The sequence below is a fragment of the Netta rufina genome (assembly GCF_964035555.1).
Source record: "Netta rufina genome assembly, chromosome: 12".
Classification (NCBI taxonomy): Eukaryota; Metazoa; Chordata; class Aves; order Anseriformes; family Anatidae; genus Netta; species Netta rufina.
In genome coordinates, this window is record NC_140135.1 from 7,285,144 (window position 1) to 7,312,221 (window position 27,078).

General features: G+C 43.4%; 1 protein-coding gene across 1 annotated transcript in view; it reads right to left on the minus strand.

Annotated features, from left to right (window-relative positions):
- LOC311213824 (H(+)/Cl(-) exchange transporter 5) overlaps nucleotides 1–27,078 on the minus strand; it is a 42,551-nt gene that overhangs the window by 12,168 nt on the left and 3,305 nt on the right. Inside the window, exons 2-4 of the mRNA XM_084294080.1 lie at nucleotides 14,051–14,200; nucleotides 2,739–2,890; nucleotides 534–633 (exon numbers count right to left, since the gene is read on the minus strand). Coding sequence (XP_084150206.1) covers nucleotides 534–633; nucleotides 2,739–2,890; nucleotides 14,051–14,200 — 402 coding nt within the window. The remainder of the gene's footprint in view (nucleotides 1–533; nucleotides 634–2,738; nucleotides 2,891–14,050; nucleotides 14,201–27,078) is intronic.

Here is a 27,078-nt window from a genome sequence, read left to right on the forward strand (position 1 = left end):
GCTGCCTTCTATCAAGATTTGCATCCAACTGATTTACTACTTTTGTACTTGGGTCCAAAGTTTGCTTCTGAAATAATATAAAAGGTCTCAGCCAGTCAACCTCTGAAAGAAGCCCGACTTCTCAAGAAATACTGCTCACCTTTTATTCTTAAGTATAGTGGGGGGGGAATAAAATCTAATGCTCCTTGACATCAGCCTCTCCAGTGTCAAAGAGCATTCAGCAAAAATGATTCACAGCATGATACTTCCCTCTGAACCACCATTTTGCTACCTATTATTATTCCAGAGCTCTGTACCAGCATCAGATCAAGAACAGTCCCCAGGACAGCCTTCAGTCTGAGTTTTGTATCTTGGTATTTATACGAATAGGGTCTCAGGGCATTTAAAAATAACGCAGAGCCATAAGTATCAGTGTAGCTCCTCAGCCCTTGTTTCTAGGACAAAATCTCCTGCTTTAATGATATAACAGGGTTCATTTTAGGAATCAGTAGCAATGGTACAGAACCAGGTTTTATATTAAGGTTTGCTCTTACCTGCTAACAACCCAATGAACAGCATCAACAGCCAGCCAGAAAAAGCATCGCTCACACTGTGTATCAGGGCCCATGTTGACTCCTTGCTTCTGCTGGTAATCTAGAAGAATTAAAAAAAAAAAAACAAAAAAAATCCATTAGGACACTGATCTAATTCCCTGTAAATAGAGTTACTTGGTAGCATTGTGTGTTGGAGGTACACCCCTAATGTTCACTACAACGATCACAGTACATTCCGTTTTGAGGGACAAGAGGGAAAACATCAGACAGGAGCTGGGTTTACAGCTGGTATAGTCCAAAGCAGCTCCAATTCAGACATGAACAAGAATTAATCAAGGATACTTCCACTATTCCCAGCATTCATGTAACATATTCCTCTTAAATGTCTTTTGAATAAGAAGAAAAGAAATTCCACCCTTTAGTCTTTTTAAAATGTTTCTTGTTAGCAATAAGAAGTTACTAGTAGCCTGATGCCACAAGCAAGTGTGAATGCTCGAGAGACCCTCATAGCACTTTGCCCCCAGCAACTTACCCACGCTGCCTCACAGGTACTGACACCACACCAACTGGGAAGCAAACAGAAATTGTCACCAACTTCTTGTAGTCTTCAGCTACTCCCTCAATATTTGTAACACAAACTAACTGTTACTTCAAGCACAGCAGACTGCCAAGCGTTGCTTGCCATAAATCAGCCTCAGCCGGCCACAAGAAGGTTAGCAGGTTTCAAACCGACAGAGCGTGGATGAGTTATGAGTCCTGGAACCTACACATGCTGATTGCATTTGGAAGAGGGACTCAGAGCCACACAGAGAGGCCTCAGGCCAGCGAGCTCCTCTGGCCAGGCCCTGCCAGGCTGGCAATGGCACAAAGGGGCACGAGCAGCCTGCCCGCTGCCCTGGCGCCAGCACACCACCATCATTCCCTGGTGACAAGGCACACTGAGGAAAACAACTAATTCTCACTAAATGAGAAAGAATCCTCTCTTCCTCAATGACTTTCATTTTTTTCCGCTAGATTTTGTCTTTCAAATGCCGCACTCTTCATCAGCATCACTGCTACCGAATGAAGGTGGGAGTTCAGGTGGTGGCCAAAACTATTGCCTTGGTATTTGTTTTAATTTGACCAAACATACATCTCTTTGACCAGCAGTAATTTCTGTCTTCACCTGATTTCAACTTCTTCTGATAAAAAAAAAATAAAAAAATAAATTAAAAAAAAGGCTTTCTGTAGATATGGAATAGATTGTCCTTTTCCAAACTCACAGACATCATGTTTGACACGTCTGTGTGTGTGCATGCATCTGAGAAGATTTGGAGTCTGTACTCATAATGCACAAATAGAAAGTTTGTTTTTTTGGGGAGACAGTAGGTATTGGGCTTGGGGCCTCTTAGTTGGGTCTGTACTTGCTCGGATTTGGGCACTGTACTGTAATTCCCACACACTGACCAGCAAGGATGGAGCTCAGCTTGTGCACTTTTGTGCACACAATTGTTTAAGATGAGTTGCTTTGTAAGGCTCAAAAATAAAATATCAAAGAACATTTTGGCAAGTAAACAGCAAAGTTTAGTTCAGTCATCACCCTCCAAAAGTTCCACCAACAAGGGTTTCTCATGAATCAGGAGCATGCTGGGGACATGAGTACTTTATTTAAAACAACCCTTGTGTTCGAAGCAGATTCCTTTAATTCCAGAAGCAGCATTTGTTCCAGTTTTCTCAACCATGCAGCACAAACTTCAGTAGGAAGACTATCCCATTTCTTTATCAATAAGCAATGTGTATAATGGAGTCATGCGTGCTTATATTCTTACATATAATCCATGGAATGGTAATATAATTCTTCTAAACAATGCGTGCATCTTCCATGGCTAGGATTGTAAGTTTTGATTTGCTTCAGAATTGAGCAAGTTTAACATTGCATAAGGAAATGAGTGATCAAGGCATCTAAGCCATATATCAGAAAAACGTATCATTAAAGCTTTTAAAATAAAGCCTTGGACAGAAAAGTAGCAATGGGTAAACTGCAACACATTCAATTTAGTGTTCCTTTTCCTCAAAAGGTAGAGGCTTTCAGTATCCCCCTTACAGCAATCTCTTGATATTTATCATGTAACTGGCTCCCTAGTAAGGTAATTAGAACTCAGATTAGCTCTAAGCAAGTTAATAGTTTCGCCTTCGGTGCTAGCAAGGAGTAGTAAGAAATGTTACCTCTCTGTGCCTGTCCCGGTCCCTGGACTTCTCTCGCACCCAATCTATAGTGTTAAAATCTTCATAGGTCCCCACACCAGGAAGAGGTTCCTCCAGGAAATCCATCATTTTGCTTGTGCCGTTCATCTCTCCTCCATTATATGAGGAAAATCCTGATGGGGGAGTGAGGGGGGAAAAATTGAGAATTTCTTAGTTTTCCCCCTTTTTTAGAAAAAAAATCAAAAACATCACTAAAGTGCTGACTTCAGTGGAACAATACAGATTTCAGGGTAAGTAAACAGCTTACGAGCTATTCCTTCAGCTACATGCACCAGGCAAGCGTCCCAGGGATTAACTGCTCAGCACCCATATGCACGTCCCCAGCTTCAACAGTCCATAAGGAGATGGGCTCTTTTCTGGAAACACTTGTTCAGGAAGCACCAAAGTAAACTAGTACCTAGATTGAACTGTTCCCTAAATCCAGGGCACACTGTGGCTGTACTCTGACCCTTGAGGGAAACAGTGGGGAAAGGAAGAAGGGAAACTGAATAAATATTTAAGACTTCCACCAAAGCTGAAAGGAGTTCAGTGAGATCCATTGGAAGAATAAAGCAGGAACCAAACTAAGACTGTGAATGGCAGCAGGGAGAAGCAAATGACCACCTGATCCTCCCCAGCCATCACTTGAGGGGAGACAGTGCACACAAAGCAGATAAAGCAATCAGAGCTTGAGAAGAGCCCTGTTTTCCCGTTACTTGAAGAGCTTGCTGTCTCCTTCCAGGTCAAATAAACTCAGCCAACTACAAATCACTTGATTTTGTCTGATCTTCTCCAGCCCATGATGTTGAATAGGGAAGCTCCCATAATTTTGGTCAAAAGACAATCTCTTCACAGTTAGAAGCACAGCCCAAGGGTGTGGGGCAGGCACAGTAAGTGCTTGCAGAAAACTATTAACCTACAGCGTGACAGGGGTTGACCTTGTCCATCTGGAGATGGCATACAAAAAGCTCTGCACAGCTTCAAACCCATGCTTCAAAGCAAAACCTCCTAAGCATCATTCCTACAGTTCCAACACCCTCTGCCAAGTAAAAAAAATTAAATAAATAATAAAATAAAAATTTAAATAAAAATAATTCTGGACTCCATCACAGAAAGTGGGTTAAACCCAGCCGCTTGGTGCTGTCTTTGTGTCCAGAAGCCAGGGCCCTGCCACCTTTCAGCCTATTCCTCTACCGCGCGATTCCTCCTCCCATGAGGGCTTCCAGCTCCCGTGCTCCGCACCAGGTGCCTCAAGGGAGATGCTCCCCCACGTCCAGCAGCTAGAAACAGCCATCGGGAAGCTGAGCAGCACCACTGACCTCAGCACAGATCAATTCTCTGACACCTCCGACACCGGTGGTTAACCAGTGCTGCCTAACAGGCTTTACTACCTAAACAAAAGGGATTTTTTTTTTTTTTTCCAGCCAGTTGGGACAGAAACCTTCAGCAAAGAGGGCCTCCAAATGAAGTAAGAGGCAGAGGAGGCAAATTGCCCACGAGCACGGGGTTCAGTGAGTAAGGGGAGAGAAAATCCTGCCCAGCACCCTGCCCTCCTCACTGCTCACCTGAAGGAAAAGGCTGCCAGGCAGAAAAGCAGCAGAACAGAGCTGCCCCTATGGCTTCTAAGGCAGAAACCTTGGACCTGAGTGGTTTTTAACTCCCCTGGAAAATGTACTTAAATCTTTTCCACCTGGAAAACATTCACAACTCTATTCCTGCTTTTATTTGCTCCTAAAATAAAATATTGGCACCTTTGATCTGAAAAGAAACTTTGGAAATCCCACTAACGTAACACTTAGTCCTTGCTCCTTTAAAAACCTGTTTCTTAAAGCCCCATTCAAGCAGTTTGACGGTGTTGAAACACATAGGGGTAGGTGGGGAAACAAAACAAAAGTCTTTTAAACTTTAGCCAGGGAAATCAAGGAGTTCTCTTGACAGAGTGACATGGAACAAGTTCTTCCGTGCAATTCAGCCCAAGCTTCATTCTTTTGCTTGTGCAAGCACTGAGGCCTCTGCTCCAAGTCAATAACAACAGAATTCTTCATTAATTTTACTCCATGTGTTTTTCTTGCTAAGCCACCAAATGCTGAAAGGGCAAAAATTCACTGGGTTACTGCAAGAAACAGTGTGTTAAATTCCAGTGGAGATGAAAGGTGCCCTACAGTATTTTCCAGTATACAAAAGTGTCCTCTTAAGATAAAAATGATGCTACTTTACATACTGAATACTAATTTTGAAACTCCTTCAAGAAGCTTTTTTCATGCTACCTTCATTCCCAAAGGCTCTCTCAATGGCCCTAACAGCCAAAGAGCTCCTAAGCTTTACCTTAGACTGCTACGGTGCAATTTGCTTCTTCGTTAAAAAAAAAAAAAAAAAAAAAATCACACTAAAGAAAAATGACTATTTCAGAAGTACAAACCAGGAAGGGCTTCTTCGAACTGATAGCTGACAACACTGTTCTTTGCAGAGCTCTCGCTCTTCTGAACTGCAGCCTTCACTCACTGACAGTTATGATCCAAACCAAGCTCAAGTAAAAAAAAAAAACACCTTTCCAAAAACAAAGGGTGTACAGATGAAGACACTCTTGGTAGAAAGGTTGATTTATTAGACTTGGGCAGGAGAATAAATCTAGATGCAGTTCTGTAAGACATGAAGTGTTTACAGTTATTCAGAGGAAAAAAAAAAAAAGATAAAACAAAAACTGGGTCAAAATTGAAAGACAGTAAATGGAAAAGTATTAAAACTCCCACATAAAAAAGATAATGTTTAGTATTTCATTTATAGAATCATAGAATCATTGAGGTTGGACAAGACCTCCAAGATCATCCAGTCCAACCTCTAACCTAGTACTGAGAGGTCCACCACTAACCCTTGCTACTAAGCTCTACAGCCACACATTTCTTGAAGACCTCCGGAGATGGTGACTCAACCACTTCCCTGGGCAGCCTGTTCCAATGCCTTAGTGAAGTCTAGGTAGACAACATCCACAGCTTTTGCCTCATCCACTGAGCACGGTACCTTCTCACAGAAGATCAGGGTCATCAAGCAGGACCTGCCTTTCATAAACCCATGCTGACTGGGCCTGATTGCCTGGTTGTCCTGCAAGTGCTGCATGATGGCACTCAGGATGACCTGCTCCACAACCTTCGCTGGCACCGAGGTCAGACTGACAGGCCTGTAGTTCCCCGGGTCCTCCTTCAGGCTTTTCTTGTAGATGGGTGTCACATTTGCTAGCCAGCAGTTGACAAGGACATCCCCAGATAGCCACGACTGCTGATAAATAAGTGATGGAAAGTGGCTTGGTGAGCGCTTCTGCCAGCTCCCCCAGTACCGGCACACGGATCCCATCTGGCCCCATAGCCTTGTGTATGTCTAAGTGGTGTAGTAGTTCACTAACCATTTCCTCGTGGATTATGAGGGCTTTATTCTGCTCCCCATCCCTATCTACCAGCTCAGGGGGCTGAGTACCCAGAGAACAACTTGCTGCTAATGACTGAGGCAAAGAAGGCAGTAAGGAAAAAAAAAAAATAATGAAGAAAACAAGATCAGTCTCATAGCGCACTTGAAAAGTACCACAAAATAACCTGCTTTGGGAAGAAAAAGAAAAAATTCTTTCTTCATTTAGGATAAAAACCAAAAGGGTTAAGTGAGTTGCTTCAGAGATCTCCCCAACCAGTGGAGTTCACAGACCATGAATCCAACCCACCCAACTTGCACTGTAAAGAAAACAGTACGCATTTGTTGAGAGCCTGGAAGTACTCTGCTTTCAACAACATTTTTGCACTCAACAGAAAACACACAAACTGGTATCAATGCTTTCAAAGACTTCCCCATTCAAGTATGCCCAGTGGAAATCCCAAGTACTATTCTACAGACCTGACAGACCAAGAACTCCTCAACCACCCATAACAGTGGCACTTAAAAATCAAATCTTGTGACTAACAGTAGAGGCAACAGATTCAGTACGTCCAGCAAAGGTTCCTTAATGCTGTTAAAAGCAGACAGTAAAGTCAGCATCCATCCAGACATTATTTAGGGGACAGAGATGAAACAAAAGGAACCACCGTTGCAACATCACTTTTAGAACAGCTTCAGACAGAAACAACAAGAAGACACTATCGGGAGGTCTTTGAGGCTTTGCTAAGTGTGGGTGATGAGGTTTTTTTTTTCCTTTTTTTTTTTTTTTTTTTTTAATACCACGCCCAATTATCCTAAGACTACATTATTTCTGCCTTGAGAAATGTAAAATGAGATGAACTACCAGCTCCTGGACACGCCTCTCAAAACCAAGCAGATCAGTCAAAACAGTCTGTTATCTTTCCTAAAGGAATGACCCAAACTTCTGGAAGTACAATAGCGTTTCAGACATCCATACCGGGGACAGCACATTTTCACTGTTCGCTCAGTTTATTTGGGGACACTTACCACAGTCTTTCTTCAAGCTAAAAATTAAGGCCAAGGGAAAAGTATCAGAAGTGGTGTTAAACCAAGCTGACACAACACTGAGAAGCATTTTCTGCTGAAAGATGAGATTGGTGTCATTCCTTGCTCGATCTTCTGAAATAACTGCCCAGGCCCATGACTTTTAGCTGCCGTGGGAACCTCCTCCCAGCTCAGAGCTACCACAGAGCAACATGGACCAGACCTAAAGGACACAGAGTCAGTACAAAGCACTGCTCAGCAAGCAAAAGGGGCTGCTGGAACTGAATCCTCAGGTCTGCCCTGTTAAACAGGGCCAAAAGTCACGCAGGTATCAGCCTCCACATTCCATCAATGCGGCAGCCAGCAACCGCACCGTGAGTCTCTGCAAGGAGGTCGAGCACAGAAAGGACAGTTCACCTTGACTTGCGTGCTCAGGAACAGCCAGGTGCATCCTGGAGACCGAACCTGCTCTCCAGACACTGCTCCCATTCAGTCCATGCCTAAAGTGACCGAATTTCACATCACCAAATCAGAACCCCGAAGTCCCCAAGCAATACAAGAAAGCAGTCTATTTCACAAAGGATAATGAGAAAACGTCCTTTTTTTTTTTTTTTCCCTGATTAATACTAAACTATAAAATGGCTGACAGCCATAAATATTTATCGAGATCATATTTCCTGCCTCAGCTTGTTGCAAATAAGGAATGCTAGGAAATTCATGTAGGAATAAATCAGGAAAATCTGCTCAGTAATGCCTTGTCAAAACACAATCAAGATGATCCTGTAGGTCTCTCCAATTCCTAACATATGTACCTCCAAATCAGTATTTAAAACAAGAGACAGCAAGTTCAATACAGTCCTGTCAGAGAAACACAGCTCATATTTAAACAGATTTTATTTTTATTTCTGGATCACCTCTTCTTCCCTAAATGGGTTAATGCTCCATTTTAGAGATTGCCTTTTTTTTTTTTTTTAAAGCCAGGAACAGTGCTCTTTAAAGTTACAGGCATCTGTCATTTGCAACACAGGAAACCTGCAGCACTTAATTAATTGGCCTGCCAGCACAGCACCTGCAAGAGAGGTGTCCCTATGCTTTTTTCCCATAACAAATATGGAAAAAGGATTATATTTTTTTTCAGACAAAAAGGAAGAACTGCCGTACACAATCATCACACAGCAGAAATCCGACAGACCACCCTGGCTGCTCACCCTTTGCAATCAAACCTTCCGTCTGAGGAGAAACCAGAGCAGCTTGAGAGCCGTGAGCAGCAGTTTGCTGCCTCACAGCCTCTGCAGTGTGCGTCTCCAGGCAGATGTGTTCCCCTTCCTCCCTGGAAACAGTCCCCTTACCCTCACGGAGACGCTCCTTTTCCTGCAGAAGGACCTTCACCAGCCCATCGCACGGCGAGGCAAGTCAAGGGAAAAGGGGTGTTGTTTCCTCTATGGCAGCTCTCGCTTCATCCTTTTCCCTCGGACTCAGGTGAAGACAAACGCGGGCAGCGCTAGGCTCTCCCTGCTCCCCAAGCATGTCGTCAGCAGCCACCGTCACATGAGCCAGCCCTTCCACCGCCTGGAAGGGGCAGGATCAGCACAAGGGAGAGGCTCCCACTTGCAGGCAAGGAAGAAAGGGCAAAGAGCAGACTTACATCCACGGATTGCGGCTCCTGATTTATGGAAAGAGGTCTCATCCTGAAGCTGCTCCTCTGACAGCATTCGGGACATGTTGACTGGCAGCACACGTTCCCCAGCATGAATACCCGCCTGCTTGCTGTGCTGCACAGGCTCAGTGTGCAGATGGCTGAAGCTGACTGCGCAGGGGTTTTGAGATGCAGAATAACTTGTTGCTAACGCTCTTCGCTCTCTGAAGTCGGGTGGGTTAGAGCTGCACACTGAGAATTTCCAGATACCCTTCACCCCAATGATCCAGTTCCAAAGACTGACAAAAAATGCCAACTAACAACCTCATCCGCAGTCTGTCTGTGGAGGGATGACCTCTACCACAAGCACTGACAGTTAAACGTGTCAGATGAGACAGCAAGGGCTACGATGCTCCTGGCACACGTGCCTGGGACCAAGCCAAACTACATCGCAGGAAAACAGATCTAGTAGTGGAGTTTCCTGAGCGGGGGGGATCAGTCACGGATGCACTGCAAAGTCTTTCTTCTCCCACTTTGTCAACATTTTGCTCATTAAAAGGCTAGTGGCAATGCTCTTTGCTTACTGCCTTCTAGCAGGCAGACAATTCATTTATTTTTTTTACCCTCAAGCAATATGTCATTGTGCTGTCTGCAGCCCCTCCAGGTCCTCATCAGCACTATTTATCTTGCCATTCAATATACATAAGAACTCAAAGGGGCTCGTGATTAAGTTTTCCTGGCTTCAATTACTAGTGATAACTTGTCATTTAAACCTTGTCTCACAAGTCTGACACACTGCACATTAACAAATGTTAACTTTGGTCTTATCGTTGTGCCGGGTGGAGGCTCAGCAGGGCCTCCTACTGCTCTGGCAATATGGAATTCAAGGACAAATGCAGCTGAAGAATATGCCAAAAGTACTGCCAGATGAAGCAACAGCAGTAACATGTGGACTTGCGGGTCTGAATTTAGCAAATGCAGCTGCAGAGAGCTGACAATACCACTTCCACCAGATGTATTCAGTGTTATGGTTCCAACAGCAGATCTGGCAGCCAGGACTGTCTTCAGCCTGTCTTTAGCTGGTCCTCTTCTCACAGCCCTATGTATTAACTTATTATCCTGCTTATTAGCTTATCCTGCAACACTTTTGAGAGTTAGAGTAGTGTTAGGAGTATGCTCTATTCTTCCCTTAGAGCTCAAAAGAAAAAACTTCTTAAGTCGTACAACAAAAGAGAACTTTCCAGCCTTTAAATGTTTTAAGTCTTTCTTCTAAAGAAATGGGGAACACAGTCCTGCTTTTGTCCCCTACAGTTTAAAGTACATCCAGAGGCTACTGTGATACCCAAGCACCGTACCTTGTTCCTCCCGTGCCCAGTACCTGCCTCACCACTGTGATGAGTTGAGGAAGAGCCATGAAAGAAAAGTGCAAAATAAGTTGGCATCACTGACTAACTTACACACCCAACCAGAACTACTGTTCAAAGAAAACTATCTGTAGATACAAATGTAATAGTTTGAAAAGGAATATCAAGTACAACTTACATTCATAACAACAGAAGCAATAGCTGAACTAGGAGACTCAGTATTTGCTAAGGCATCTGTTCCAACAGAGCTTTTGTTACAGGAATCAGACCATGTAAATCTTGCATTTCTTCCAAAAAGCAACAGGACCACAGACATAACTGACAATGTATTTGGGTATCCCTGAAGCTTTTTACAGAATCTTCTTCAGAGGGTCTTACACAAATAAAGCTTTCTGGGAATCACTGGGTAAGTTCTCCCACAGAAGACCAACTGGATGAAGATACAGGCTGCTAATGGCTAAATGTGCTGGTTTTCCAAACAAGAGAAAGGAAATGGTGGAATTGTCAAAGTTTGATTCTCAAGCACATTGTGTAAAAGCAAGGAGACTTATCTGTTATTATTTATTGACAAAATGCTGAAGTTCAAACAAAAAAAAGATAAGAGTTATATATTGTGCTACTCATGGTGACTTTCCACTAAGGCAGACAGCACAGTACAAGGCATTAAAAGTACCTGCAGTCTTGCAAATCATTTCAACTGAACCCAGCCTGAAGAACTCAATATCTACAACTATATCAAGCTCTCATAGAACTAAAGACTTTAGAAAGTAGGTGCATACATGCAAATTCCAGTTCGGAACAAAGTCTCACACTCTGTATAGATCCTGTGAAAAAGATATTTTTCCAATACAAGCATCACATGTTACAGGCCACGTGCAAGGCTGCCACTGCCCATTTCCATAACACAGCAAGAAAATCCTGCCTCTCATTAGTCAGGGCTCTTGAGGAAAGCATGAAAGAGCACTGGCTGTGAAATGCAATCCAGATATACAAATTTATCAAAGAGCATGTGATTCTTCTTCAAGTCATTTCACAGGATCTAAAAGCTCCAGCTGCAATCATTTGCACACTTGAGATGCCACAGCTAATTCGCAGGAGAGTTTGAGACACTGCTAGTCTTGGAGAAGAAGGTGAAAGAGGGCTGGATTCTGGTTTCAAATGGCATCACTAAAAAACCTCTGTTCTTCAATGTCTCACAGCAAACGCAGCACGTCAGAAATACAGGTCCCAACCACAAGTTTGCAGAAGACCACCACAAGAGAACTTCAATTACCACGTCTCCAGCTCAGGCAAAGCATGTGTCATTGCTACACCTTTGAAGGGCAGGCTGGGCACTTGACACCCAAGTATTTGTCAGCAAACATTTTCTGAATTCAGTAGGGAAAATCCATAGAGAACTGAAACCAGTATTCAGGGAGGCAACTACTTCCCGTTTTAAATTTCCTCTTTTCCTTCAATGTCAAAACCAGCAAAGATTTATACTTCCTGTTAACAGAAAGAGCCCCTTTTTGCTGAAACTGCTTCTCTCCATGATTAAGTTTGCTAAAATCGCAAGAAACAGACAAACAGTTGTTACACTGCAGAGTAGCTGTCTGTAGCCTCCTCAAGTGCTGTCCCCACCACCTTTATTCCAATTTACATTTTAGTGGGGCATACTTAACCACTCCAAGGACAGTTGTGCTAAACTGACGTCCACTTCCCTGGAAGTGATTCCTGCCACCAAGTTTTTTTCACAGTAGGCGTCACAGGCCTTCAAATGCACTGAGCAGAGATGGAAAAATCCTGCTTAAACAAGGAGGGAAACAACTGAGTACTGTTTCAGACAAGTGGCAAAACATTTTGAGGGGATAAAGAAGGGATGAAGTTTCAAGAGCAGAGGAGTTTCAGGCAAACAGCAAAACAAACAAGTTATCTACCACTGAAAGCTATGTTATCTACCACTGCTTTGAAACTCTATAGAGCAATTAATTTCCTTACAAGAAGTCAGGGAAATAATTTAGCGCATTCTCTCTAAATATTAAACACAAACATTTAACTTCAGATAGCTCATATCCAAACAGCTACGGAAAAAGCATCTTGACAGAGGAGATGCATTAACAACATGCATAAAGCAATTATTTTTATGTATCTAATTCTGCACATAGGCATAATTAACGAATGTTCATAAGAACTTCAGGCACAAGTTATTATTTCATGTTAAATGTGAGGAATTTTGAAGTGAACTCCCGGACACACAGGTTGCCAAGAGATGTTGTGGAGTCCCCTTCTCCTGAGATATTCAAAACCTGCCTGGATGCCATCCTGTACAATGTGCTCTAGGTGATCCTGCTTGGCATAGGGGCTGGGCTAGATGATCTTCAGAGGTCCCTTCCAACCTCGGCCATTCAGTGATATGTCTGTTTCTAAAAGTCCTGGACATCACGAGGTCAGGTTGGAGGAGTATAGTGCCTGCTATCTGTGACAGAGCAAACCTGTCAGTACTAGCTGTTGTCTTTCACATTAGATGGAGTCAGCATAACCCATGAAATAACACGTTCGAGATGTACATCTTTCACATATTCCCTTTGTAGACTTACAGAACTTCATAACCACAAAGTTTCACTTATCACTCAGAGCTGATGCAATTGATACAGAAACAATAATTCTTCTCATGCTTGAGCCTGGGAGGCTTGAGCTTGGAAGGAGATGAAAGGGGCCCAGACAAGAAGAAAACCACACAGTGCTCACAGTATCCCCAGCAGCTACTGGCAGGTGACAAGCATTTGAGGAAGTCTCTTCGTTTGTACTACCTCAAGATCACATAGTCAAGAATCAAAATAGAAAGATTTATTTTTAGTTTTTGCCCTAAGGCAAATGAGGATGGGAGAAAGAGATTACAAAAGGCTTATGGGAAGTCAGAGACTTGCAGTTGGCTGTCCAAAATAAAATATTTTCACTTTTAGACTAATTTATGATAATTCATGGAAGACAAAAATCAGATATACCTTGCTTATTTAGTGCCAAAGGTCAGCAAAAAAATGTACATTCACCTCTCCCCCGTTAATTTCACTAATTCAGACTCAGATAGAAGTAGTAACAGATCCTTTCTTGACAGACAGGAGGTGTCAGGGGAAGGCAAGTGTTTCACGCTGCTCAACATCAAATCCTTTTACTCCCTTAAACTTTTGAGATTCTCTCCACTGCAGCAAGGCCAAGGACAACCTTTAAAATTGTCAGTAAGGAAGACAGGAAGGGGAGGGGGCAGTCTCTGTTCATATCACAGCCCCCTAGGAATCACTCAGCACCATCATCTGCATCTTTCACACTGGTGATAAAGATACTCCCCTCATAGCATGGTCAGCTCTTCCCTACAGCAGCTACTTTTGGAAGTTATAGAAACTTTTCTATTCAGGAACCTTAAAAGCAAAGTGATGAGACAGGATGTGCTATGTTTTATAGTAAGATGACCACACAGATGGCTAAAGAGAACAATTTTCCTCCTTGCCACTAGCAGCACACAGCCAGTAGTAGGCAGCTCAGACACTAGAGCTAAAGAAGCAGTGCATCCCCACCACCACACTGAAGTCAATCGCTTGCTTCTTGCAATTGCCATTTATTTTACAGATATTTTCTACTTGTACTGGACGCACACCTCCCATCAACCACCTTTAAAAAAGCAGTATCAGATACCAAGCATGCATGACACATGAGCATTCTGCAGAAATCTATTCATGGATATAATGCAGTGCAGAATGCTGCAGAATACCTGTATTGGTGCCAAAATGCTAGTCTTTCACACTAGGAAAATGAGATCCACAGAGCAAATATTTACATTAAATCCTACCAAAAGACATTATGAAAAAAGAAGAAGCAGAGAGATGCACGAATATTACCTCCCATCTCTCTGTCGAGTGGTGGGTCATCATCTGCCATGGGGAAGTCCAGAGATGCTCCTGCTATTTCTAGCATATCTTCATCACTAGTGCTGCTCTGGAAACTTCCTCGTCGATAACCTTTTTGATCCATGGCCAGAACTTCCAAACCTGAAAAAAGGGACATTTTTTAGAGCACAAACATGAAGACTCATTTTCTAAACCAACTGGATGGATGTCTAGTTGGCATTCTGTCCCAAAGGACAGGAGGTACTAATGCACAGTACCAAAGCACGCAGCAGACCTTGTCCTGGGACAGTAAATGCATCCCAGACAGCTCGTGCAGGTGTGCTAACTCTCCAGCTTGGAATGAGGGCAGCACATACGACAGATCCAGCACGCATGAGGAAAAGGCCAACAGCAGCCTCTCCTCCTGCTGCTGAGCTCTGTGGCCTGCAAAGCCAGCACAGCAAATAGCTCCTAAACACTGCAGCCTAGGAGCACAGTATTAGTTTTTTGCAGGATGTGAGCTCCTGACCTTACAGACAGCAGGACTGTAAACCCCTTCCTGTGATGCTCAGTTAAACTGAAAATGGCAGTGTATGAAATGTGCTTAAAACTGATTTTGAATCACAGCGAGCCAGCTGCCAGACATGGGACAGGTTTAATCAAGGCAATGAGACTGACAAACTATAAGCAAAGAGCAATCCCCCTGAAGAACTAGGAACAGACAATATTTCAGCTGACCGTAGCCCGTACGTGTTGCCACATGTCACTCACCACCAGTTTTCACTCCTGTGAATCAGATGTCAGTGTGATCATTTGGAAAATTAAATGCTATACATACAAAGTCCAACATCCAGTAACAATGCATGAGTTATCACAAGCTTCTGCAACTAGGAACTCAAACACAAGAGCAGCCTGAATGCCTCCGATATTTTTCTCTACAGAGAAACAAATATTTCTACAGATATTGGTCTAAAAAGACACTGAAAGTATTTCCTTTTTCTCCAAATACTTGTCTTTGTATGACCCACAAAGACTGCAAATCAATTTATATTTGCTGATCAATACCACACAGAGCAGTAAAAAAAAATCCACTCTAATAGCAGGTAAAGAACAACTCTGGTCAACACCATGTTAGACAAGGCACGTAACATCCACTGGTGTATTTTCTAAATAATTTCTGCATGTGAGACGCATGTGAAACTCCAACAAGGATACTCGTAAGGGAGGAAGGAACCCCACAAACACAGCTGGGTGATGTTCTTCAGACGGGTTGCACTCACTGACCTACCCGTCCTGATATACACAAATGATCAAAACAACCCAAGTTAATATTGACTTTTCACTACCCGAACATGAAGCTTCAAAACGCAGGTCACTCATGGAAGTGTGCAATTTTACTTCATAAATAATCCTGAGGAAGTGTCCCCCACCTGCTGCCTGCCCTGCCCATCTCAAGGAGCTGCCTGGACCAGACCATGACACAAGACCTGGCTCCCGTCCTCTTCCCCAGGATGGCAGGGAAACTAAGAGCACAAACTCTGAATGCTTAATACTAACATAATTTGGGAAAAAAAAAATAATAATAAAATAAAAAAATCAGGTCTTAGCCTCAAAAACAGACTTTGCAGCCTGAAAAAAGGAGATTTTTTCACCTTAACAAGGTGATAGGCCACGTTCGCTTTTCTCTCGCAAACAGACATTTTTCAATAGAATTAGAGAGGAACCAAACATGCAGCTCAGCCTTATTTCAGGAAGGGAAAAAGACAGCACTTGCAAACAGTATGAATTACACAGTCTGCAGAAAGCACTTCCTTTTGCGAAAAAAAAGACACCACACCACCCAAAAATATCTTGGCATTGTACTAAGCGACACGATGAGCTCTTTACCGAGCCTTACCCTGTGGAACACAACGTTGCTTAACTTTTAAGCCCTGTTTACTCATTAAACTGATGCACAACACAGAGTAAAGAAAGTGCTGAGCGCTTGCTGATGCAAACTCACCAGCTGAATCCTTGCTGATGGGCGTGCAGGAAGGCACGTGAGCTGCTGCATTCTGCCCTGCCAGAAACAATGCCTTTAACATTCTGCGAGCACAAAGACATACCTCGATCAGCAGAAAACCGAAGACTTGAGTTGTTTTTTTTAAGGATTCACAGCTATTTGCCAGCTAACAATATAACTGAATTTCAAGAGCATGCTGTGCTGTCCCTCAGACAACCTGCTCCTAGGAAGTGCAGGGCGCCAGTTCCCAGCAGACACGGCCTGATGCACCCCAGAGGAGAGCCAAGAAAGTCTGTGCCTGTGTGTCACAATAAGTATTTTCAAGTATGGCTGTGCAAGATGTGCGAGTAGGTTTAAAAGAGGTCCATATTCATGTATTCTATCTGCACTAAAAGCATAAATTTATAGCCTGCTAGAAGCTGAATCCCTTGTCTGACAAGAAGCACAAGTGCCTGTGCTAAGAAGACGGAATTGGAGTTATGTCAGCTCCCCGTTCCTGCCTCTTTATCTCCACATTTGTTCTCACCGTTTAGAAAACAAAAGCAAAAAGCAAAACACTTTTCAGTCCTAACAGAACCCAGATAACATCTAGCCTGCAGAAAAAAAAGGACACAGAAGACAATTCAATTACATGTTTCTTTCACAAGTCCTACAACAGCCCTCGGAGATACAAGTTTAAATCACCTTCCCCCCCAACCCTGCCAAAAAAAAAAAATAATAATAATACTCCCTCTACGGGCAAGCAAAGCTTTTCCAGGCTAAACCACGCACACAAAGACACAACTGTTCTCACGCTTATCTTCTAGTTAATTTACCACAATACTTAAGTGGGCAACTGCTGCTTGTTTCCTACCAGATCACAGGATAACTGCTGGCACGGTTCATGCACTCTCCAGGACTCTCCCATGGCAGGCATACGTACCAAAAGGCTCTGGGTGCTTCCAGGGCTTGAGGGCATAAGAAGCCATCCTGCTGGAGATGCTTCCATTAATCTCTTCTACTTCTTTCCATCTCACTCAGGCAAAGGGAAGCAAAGCAATAAGTCTGAAGAAGTTGGCTCTGTAATGCCTGGCAGTGACTCTGGTGACAGCAACTGCAACCAGGAAGCGAGAGCACCCACTGCCATCCTGGCAGGACAGAACCACCCCTAGTCCGGTGTCAGCTCCATCGCTTGCAACACACAAATCAACATCAGATCCTGCAGGCTCCTCTTAGTCCGTGCTTCAACATCACCTCTCACACGTGGTACATCTGCTCCCCTGCTCGCTGGAGTGCTGGTCCTGGCGCTGCCTTGGCACCAGCAGGATTTCCCTGTCCCCTGGCTGCTGCTAAGCCACGCTGTGGGCTTGCAGAAGCTCTTCCAGCATGCAAACCTGAAACTTTCAGAAGTCAGAGGACGCTGAATGTTTCCAAAACACTTTCTCTTCCCTGTCTGATACAAGGCTTGGTTTCAGCTCCACCACCAGCACAAGGACGTTCTGTGAGAAGAATAAATCTTGAAAAAGAGCACAGAGTCACTCTGATCAGCTGCCTTCGTGAGTCACTCTTCCTGTGAGGAAGGAGCAAGTTTACCACCTAGCGGCTACTTTAATTTGAAAAACCAAAGCCCAGATCACAAGACTGCTCTTTTTCAGAGATTAGAGAACCAAAGATGAGCTTTGAAGTTCAGGGCACTTTTTCCTCCCCACTCCCACCTTCACATTTCTTCCAGAGCCCCACGTTGTCCCCACAGGATCTCTGCACACAGCCAGGCACGTTCCTTTGCACCATGCCAAGATTCAGCCATACGCGAATGAAAAACACATGAGAAAGCAATTGTAACTGGAGGAAAAAAAAAGGAAATCATGTAATTATGTCAATACTTGCTGTGTCAATACCTGGCTTGGTGCCAGCAGAGCTTTACTACAACATCATCACTCCAGCCGCTCACAGTGCTGTAAGAAAACAAAAAAAGAGGAAGGCATTTCATGGCAGAGGAGCTCACTCCATGAAAGAAACTTCAGTGCACTGGCAGACTAAGCAAGCTGTTTCAGACTTCCTCATATCACAGTCCATGACACGTAAACCTCGTAGTCCCAGGTCCCTACACGTGGGCTGTAAGTGAATTACAAGAGGGAAGTGATCAGCAAGAGCTGCTCGCTAGAAAAACGCTTGGAGGCCTGGGTCAGATGAGCCCCAAGGTTTAAGAGGTACCCAAGCAGCCCTCTCAGTTCACCCTCAGGTTCACCTCCACGTGGGATGGAGCTGCAGAGCACACTCGGGGTGCTTTGCAAAAAGACAGAGGAAAGGGGATTTTTTTTTTCTTTCTGATTTTGATAAAAGATCAAAAGGAAACTTTTGATCTTAGCAGAGATTAATTTCTTCTTTCACTGCTAAACATCACAAGACCACACATACAAAGTTGGAGGTAGTGACTTGAGAAGATCTTCACATGTGCTTCTCCTGTGGTTACCCCGGGTCCAGCCGCCTAAGGGAAGACAATGCCAGGCAGTAATTGCAGAACAACAGAGATTACTGCAAACACCTGCTGCAACAGCCACAGAGATTTAGAGAAAGATTTGAACTAAGCAGCTTTATGCCCTGCCACAGTGCCAAAGCAAATAGCCCCAGGCTAGGGAAGGAAACTCTGTTGCATGCACTGGGACAAAAAGCAGAGCACCCTTTGCTGCAGCAGGGCTGTTCTGCAGCATCCTACCCCTCACAAAGCTCTCAGCACCCACAGGAGGGATGCTACCACCACAGTGGACAGCATAAACATGCCAAATGCAAGAGGAGCTCTCCCCTTTTGAATTTTTCCCTAGCAGGAGCGTTCCTTTTGACCTAAGCTTGCCCCCACCCAAAACCAAGATTTCAGTTCAGATACCAGGGCAGCCTTTGAAAGTGTCATGAAGACACGAAAGACACATGAGGGGACCACCAGGGGAGCTGAAAACCAGCAGAATTTTTTAAGCTGTGTTTTGGCTCCCTCCAGGTGAAGGATACAAAGAACTTCAGGTAAAAATGAGATGTTCTTTCCATACATGAACCACGTTATTAGCAATGCCTCAATTTCCCAAGCAGTGCATCCATCATTACACAGAAGGGTCCCAACACAACCTAAATGCAAACACTTGGAGGGTTAGCGCTTATATGGGGTTCCTTTGTTTATTTTTAAACATAATCCTACAAGCCCCGAGGAGACAAGTGGTAAATCACAACAGGATATTCTATGCTATGATCTGACATCGTTATAGCGAGATAACATCGCCGTGTTTTACCAGGTAACACTACACAGAACACAACACACAAACCCTGCAATGTTTCAGGTTTCTTGGACACCTGCATGAGTTGGGCTGATCCACACAGCACGTTAACAGATTAATTGCCATCCAGGTATGCTTATTCACTGACAGGCACACAGAGACCTAAACCTGATGTCTTTAAGCCTGCATTACTCTCACCTCGTCTTGAATAATTCATCATTTCACTTATGTCATGCAGCCCAGTACAGTGGAAAACTCAATTGGAGGCAAACATCACAGTCACAGCTGATTTCATCCAGCTCATGAGCAACTAGACTTTCCTTCAGAGTAAGACTCGTTTCTGTGACTGTTAACAATCACATATAATTGTCAGGAGAGCATATCTCCAAAATCAAGATGTCTCCGTATTTCATTTACTAGATTAAAACCCTCTACAACTATCCGAAATTGATTTAAAAAAAAAAAAGGCTTATTGCAGCACACGCTTTGCATAAAAGGGATTTTCGAGAAATAAGAAATTGAATCGAGTTCCTCCTGCTGTACCAGAAGTTTGAACAGCTTTTGTCAGAGCTACCTGGAGCAAGTCAGAAGAATGAATGGAAGCAGAACATACTGACAGGGTGAGCTTGCAGGAAAGCTTCCAGAGTTTCTTCAAGTTTCTTCAAGTTCAAGATCAGGGTTGGATAGTGTGTGTGTGTGCATTAGTTTTCATGGAAGAGGAAAACAAGCAGCCGAAGAGCTCTCCTGGTGACCTCACATAATAACCACAAAAACACATAACACATACAATGCCAGAAGTTTTAGCAGGTTTCAACTGTTCGTGTCCTAGGTCTGAAGAAACCTCTATTTATTTCTAGTGGTTCAGAGGAGAACACAGTGGTATGTCATGTGAAGATAAAGACCTCATTAGTCAGATCACAATCAAGGAAGTGCAGATTTGTTCTGCAACCCAACTTTTAGACTAATTTACAAATACTTTGTCCCATCAGTACCTAAAAGGCATATATCTCAGCAAAGGCATCATAAAATTTTATAAAGTTGGTATTTCCAAGAAAAGTTTTGACAATCTTCACAAGCACAAACATAGTGCATGCTACTCCTTCCTAATCCCTGGGTTTGAGCACATTTAAAGAATAAATACACCAGGTAAGAATGTGCTTACTGCTTTTATTCACCAAGCACTTAGTAAGAGGAAAGCATGTACAAGTCTACAAAGCCTGCCATTACACCTTTCAGTACTGATGGGGAAAAGGACATGAAAGAGACAAGGCAGCACAAACCTCGCAGAACAGCTCTGTAGTTTTAGCTAAATCATATTATCTGCATCACTGTCTCCATCAGTTGAAATAGGGAAAACACATAGGACTGGAAGAAGCTGGTTCTGAACTACTTGCATGAAAGGGAGCTGCGCATGAGCTTCTACACCAGCACAGCTGCTAACCTCAGGTGTGAATCAAAGCAAGTGACAGCTGGGACCAGCAGCCGTGGCCGTGCGATGCAGGGAGCTTCCAGGCACACAGATGGAAGCAGAGGCACTCTACTTCCAACCCAAAGCAAGACTAGGGTCAGTCCTCCAAAAGTTATCTGGAAAAACAAAACAAAGCACTGTCCATTCAAGTTCAGCTCAGCTGCCACTGGTACCAACAGTAAATCATAACTCATTACTAGTAATATATTTTCTTTACTACTTCCTCCCAGTTATCAGCTGCATCAATTGGCCTATCCAGGAAACCTCGTTGTCCCTCCCTCTTCCTGTACACTCTCAAGCTCTTTGAAATATTAATCACGCTAGGTATAGCTTTAAGGAATTGTGCTATAACACTGCCAAGTCACATTTAACAGTCAGTAAGTCTGTTCAAAATTGCATTGAGATCACTAAGCATCAGGCAGCTAAATCATCTCTGGTTACCAGGTCCTGTTCTAACTGGTGGCAAATTCATATTAAAAATTTCTTAAGATGCTGTAAGACAGCAACAGGATAAGCTCTTGTTCAAAGAGGAGTTCTCAGCAAGCTTTTTATGAACAAAAGTGAAGACACCATGGGAAGTAAAAGAACTAACCAACACTGGCCACTGATCTGTAAACAATATTCAAGTTTCCTACAAATTCTGCAGGAAACAGGTTTCTAAACAGCCATTGGCAAGGCTACACAGGCTCTGCGTGGGTTAGGGAGCTTTTCTTGCCTTTAGGGCTTTCCCACCCGATGTGAATTCAGAAGCAGTTCCACAAGTGCTCGCAGGCTGAAAGTGGATTACATTTCCAACAGAGAGCTTCTTTTCAGTATGTGACATCACCTTGCACCGCTTCCTAAAAGCCGAGGAATGGTTCTTCCTATTAATTATTGATAGAGCAAACACAGCTTTCAATCCTCCATTGATAAAACAGTACATTTCCATTTAAACATTTTTGTTGATCACAGAACCACAGAATTGCAGGAGTTGGAAGGGACCTCGAGAGATCATGGGGTCCAACCCCCCTGCAAAAGCCGTTCCCTAGAGCAGGCTGCCCAGGTAGGTGTCTAGATGGGCCTTGAATATCTCCAGAGAAGGAGACCCCACAACCTCCCTGGGCAGCCTGTCCCAGTGCTCTGTCACCCTCTCCGTGAAGAAGTTCTTTCTTGTGTTGGTGCAGAACTTCCTGGGCTCCATTTTGTGGCCATTGCCCCTTGTCCTGTCCCCACAAACCACTGAGAAGAGGTTGGACAAATCCCTGTCTCCCACACCTCAGGCATTTATAAATATTAATAAGATCCCCTCTCAGTTGATATTGCCTTTTTTTTTTTTTTTTTTTGTTAGCCGTACCTCTGAACTGGGCCCCTGGAGGCTGTAATTGCTGTGCCCACCCATGGCTGCCAACAGCCGGAGATGCAGAGCAAGGCCAGCCTGCCGCACAGGGAGACACCTGAGGAAGGCTGTGAGAAAGTGAACACAGGTCGACAGACCCTGATTTCCCTCAGAGCTGCTATGCTGTGTTCTCAGAGGGTGGGATTTCTTCCTGTTTTATCCACGGCAAACACCTGTGGCAGCTCAAATAACGCGCCTGTTCGAGATACAGCCTGCACCTCCAATTTCACAACACCCACTTCTGTTTCCAAAGCTGCTTACATCTCCTCCTCGACCAGGCACTTCTGCTTCCAACCCACATGCTCTACATTGCAATCCACCCAGCTCCTCTGCCAGGAAGTGATTCAGGAGGTAAAACCCACAGCAAAGCCAGCCCAGGCCCTACACAATTACCATTCGCATTTCCAGAGGACTGCTTAATTGGCTGCTGTCTTGTGACACTAACTACGGGCCTGACACAGCTCCTGGGCCCAGGCGAGCTTCCTGTTTTGTCTCCCAGCTTTCTCTAACAGCTTTGCTTTTTCTCCTCTTCTTGCTTCTCTTTACTATGCTCATTACAGGAAGGCACGAGTGCCCAACAACTCCAAAGGCAATAAGTTTTCAGGTGTCATTCTCCAGGAATGGCACCTTCAGCACAATTTCATTTTCCTCAGCTGGCTGGTCAAAAACACAACAGGTCATCGTGAGCACATGGCTCCAAATCAAAGCAGTCTGACCAGCAGATTTACTGTGATCACAGACCTTTCAGTGCTTTTCTGCAGGAATTCCCATTTTTGCAGGATGCAAACACCAAGATGCAAATCAGACTGCCTTGTTTTCACTGGGTTGTTGTTTTTTTTTTTCTCCTTCCAAGCTTTTTATAGTTTCCATTTTCATTTCAAAACCACAAGTTAAACAAATCTGTAGAAATGCAACAGCACAGTCTTACACACGTGCTCCAAGGTTAACACAGTAAAAAGACGAGAATCACCACGTACTTCTCCACTGGCATGGCTATCCTGTACCTTTCTTATTTTCAACATAACCATGGCCCCTTGCACGAGCAAAATAGCTTGCAATTGTGTGCACACACCATGAGCATGCTGCCCTTCCTGCAGCAGAGCAGGGTAGGGTTTTGTCAAGATGTGGCTCAAAACATTGCCTTCTGATTTCCGTGTGCTGTTTTACCTGTAACACATCACAGACGATTACAAGATGAAGTTTCAGCCTTCAAATTCAAGATAGAGTTTTCCATTTTCCAACAGAGAGAACACCACCCATCCTTTCCTCTATACACTTATGGAAGTACAAGGGACTACTAATGGCAAAGGTAAAGCCTGGGTCACCATGAACAAGAAAAAACCATGCTTCTGCTGAATTGTGGGAGATGCTGAAGGAGATTAGATAACCGACAGATCAACTCTACATGAAATTCAGGAGGCCAAATCTGGCCAATCTGAGAAGGTCAAGAGAAAGGGCATTTTGAGGCTTGAAAGCAGTTTTTTGCTTTTAAAAAGAAATGTTTCTCTCATGTAAAGTGACAAGCAGGCCTGAAAAGTCCCTCTTCAAGTACCAAGTACCTTTAGGGAACTCAACGCGTTTAACTCACATTAAAGTTTGTGAGTGTACACATTGCAGTGTTGGGCAATGGCCAACACACATCTATTGCTTATACTTTGCTGTGTAACATTAAAGGCTTTCCCTTTGTTGCCGCTTGCCATTTGCTTATTTGTACTAAGTCCCAGGATGAAGAGTTCCAAGGGTTTCTGTTCTCTTCCTCTGCTAAAGGGAAACCACCTTTTACTCCGGAGCAGGGCTGGGCAGCATGTGAGAATGACTTTTATTACCAGACAGTCCACCTTTGCATAATTTTCTTTCCTAGGACAGATTTTCTTGCCTGAAGATGCAGAAAACCATCCTTTGCTTGCATCTGCAAGGACAGTCTGTTGTACTCCCACTTGAAACCTATCGGTGGACATTTTACATCCACCTAGCAGTAAGGATGCCCTTGCTTCTCTAACTAAAGGAGGTGGTGTAAAGCAAAGCAACAAGAGGATAAATTCATTGGTCTTCCTTTAGACATCCCCAGGAAGGTACACGTCAAACATTAGCACGTCACCTGTACATGTATTTGGAAAAGAAGTTCTTTAAGGGAGCAACTGGAGAAAAAAAAGCACCTAGTTTCCAAGAAAACGAGTTGCAGGTCCTCACACATCTTTCTGCCCTTCAGTTGAATAAGATGTGACCCAAAAGCCTTCCTCATGTTTATGGAACACCATGCGTTTCAGTAAACAGGTCACCCTAAATTTACAGGCAGTTTGTAACTGTGCTGTGCAGCAGGTTGTTGAGGATACACACACACACACTTTTTTTGGTAAAGATTTCTGTATTTTCTAGACCAAATTCAGTTACTTACAGGAGTTTCCATGTTTCAGTACGGAATTGACAGCTTCTCTACCACTACTGCCCTCTTTGGAAATCAGGATGTTAGAAGGTTAAACTATCCCATGTCTGTGTAGCAGCAGCAACCACGCTACAGTCTTGCTTTTAAAACATAACTGTGTAGCTAAGTGATGATTAAAATGTATCTGGAAGCCATCCTCAAGTTAGCAAACCTTCAAGAACATAAAATCAGATTTCCCTGAATTTATCTAGCCTTCCCAATGCAAATCAGAAGAGCATGATCCTAAAATGGCACAGCCAGAGTAAGCACACGTTTTTCATCACAGACACTGCTGCAGCATTAAGATCAGATGTGCTTTTCATCCTGAATACATCAAAATCTTGGATAATGGCTCTGAAGTCACCTCCTGCCAAAATCTCTAGTTGAACTGGATCACAACCAAAGCTGTCCTCGCAGCCAAATTCTTTACTAGGAGAGCTCGAGGAAGCAGAACAACCCTACAAGCCTGTTTTCATTCGCAAGGTAGGCTTCTTTCCCTTTCCTTAACAACTATTTCCAGTATAAGACCACCACAGCACTGTGCTAAAATAGCTACAGCCAAATTTCACCCTTAAGAAAAGTAGAGGTGAGTCAAGGCGTCCGAGATCCGTGGCACTGAATGGATTCACACGCCTGAAGGCTGCAGCACCTCCCTCCATCCTGCCCCTACAAGCATCAGGAGGCACCAGCCCCTACATTCAGTTCGGCATTCACCTTTCAGTCCAGCAAGTTTGAGGTTGTAGCTATGCCTACTGTAGGCTGCACCCATGGGTGCCAGGGCTTGTGGCAGCTCTAAAAGGCACATCCCAGTCGTTCAACTCAGCTTTAGCCTGTACCGAGTTACCATCTACCATCCAACCGCAGCAGCCTCAGTCCCTTACACCTTAGCTTCTCTGTGCTTCACCATGCAAGACCATTCTGTACCACAAAAAACCATGATGTGCCAGGCAGCAGCATTTTTAAATACTGGTCCTCTCCTGTTGACGCGAGTAAGATAAACAAGAAAAAACAGTTAGTTTATTAAAGACGCAGATAAATGTTTACTTCCTGACTAAAATAAGTTACTGAAGCCACACACCTAATGCTTTGTGAATTCACTTTTCAGGTTAAACACAAACCTCCTCATAGTCACGCTACTGGAACCATAATCACTGGTTGCACAACCAACACGACTACAGAGGATCTTTTCTTTTGAGTATGTGATTTACAACAGTGTAATCACCCCATTATTTCTGTATCTGTTGCATTTAGTTATTTTACTAGAATTCAAAAAGAACAAGAATTTGACGTTAAGGAGCTGAAGTCTTCCAGATCTGATGAAAACAGCTGATGCTCAAAACTTTTTCAGACAAAAAAGCCAAATAACCACTGATAAAATATCATCTCTGCTTAAACACCACCTTTAAAAATTATTTTTTAAAAGGACCATCATGGTTACAATGGTAAGATTAGAGCAAAAAATTTCCAATTACTTTTTATAGTCCCCTTTGGTTTCAAGCTTGCATAAAGATTCGGCTGAAAAAGAGTCACTCCATACTTTTGTTAAGTGCTGAGTGGTGTATTTCTTCCAGCAGTGTTATCTTTTTACCTTATCTAATCTATTTTTTTTTACCTTATCTCTTACATTTTCTTTTATGAGACGTTTCACAGCACACCCTTAAATTCAAACTGCACAAAGTGGTGTTAAGTAAGATGTATTCTGGGGAGACTGCATTTCTTTTTGCTTGATACAGGAAAAAGCTCGAATTACTGAAATATAAACTACAACAGACTTAAAAGGGAATTTTCAGAGGCACAAAGAAAACATAACACACCCAATTTGCCCAAAATTCTCATTGAGAAAACAATACTTAACTTCCCTTTGCAATTTTAAGGAGGTCATAGGGGGAGAACCAGAAGACTGAAAAGAACTACTGCTGAATTTCCCTAGGGAGGTTGTGGTTAATGATTCAAAGAAATGTTACCAAATTACAGTGAAAATTGCACCTGGCACATACTGAATACTATTCAGTAGCCAAGCCCTGAGTGTTGTATACACAAGTTAACTTCCAAGCATCTCCCTCCCCATGAAATACACCTGAGCTTCTCAGCGCACACCATGCCGCTGATTTTATACATTTTTCTCAAAGCAATGGATCTCATTCTGCTTGTAGACACTTCCTCAGACTGACTATTTGATCCAAACTATACACACTTCTTTTTTTTGTAGTCACTAGACGTGTAGCAAATTGTAATTCTACAGTTTTGAAACCCATTTCACTGAACCAGAACAAGCTGGTACACAAACAGGGTAGCCAAAGGCTAACTCACTGACTCAAATATTGAAGCAGCTGTCAGGACTCACCAGATTTCTGCAGGCATTTTGGTCCCCTGCAAAACAAGGATGCACATTCAACAGTTCCCTTTCCACTCTCCAGCAACAGAAGGCAGCTGCCAGGTAGTGTAAGGAGATAAAACATTTCAGCATACAAACATCTTGTAGCTACCCAGAGCTCCAGCTCCCTCAAAATATAAAGAGACTGCCATAGCCC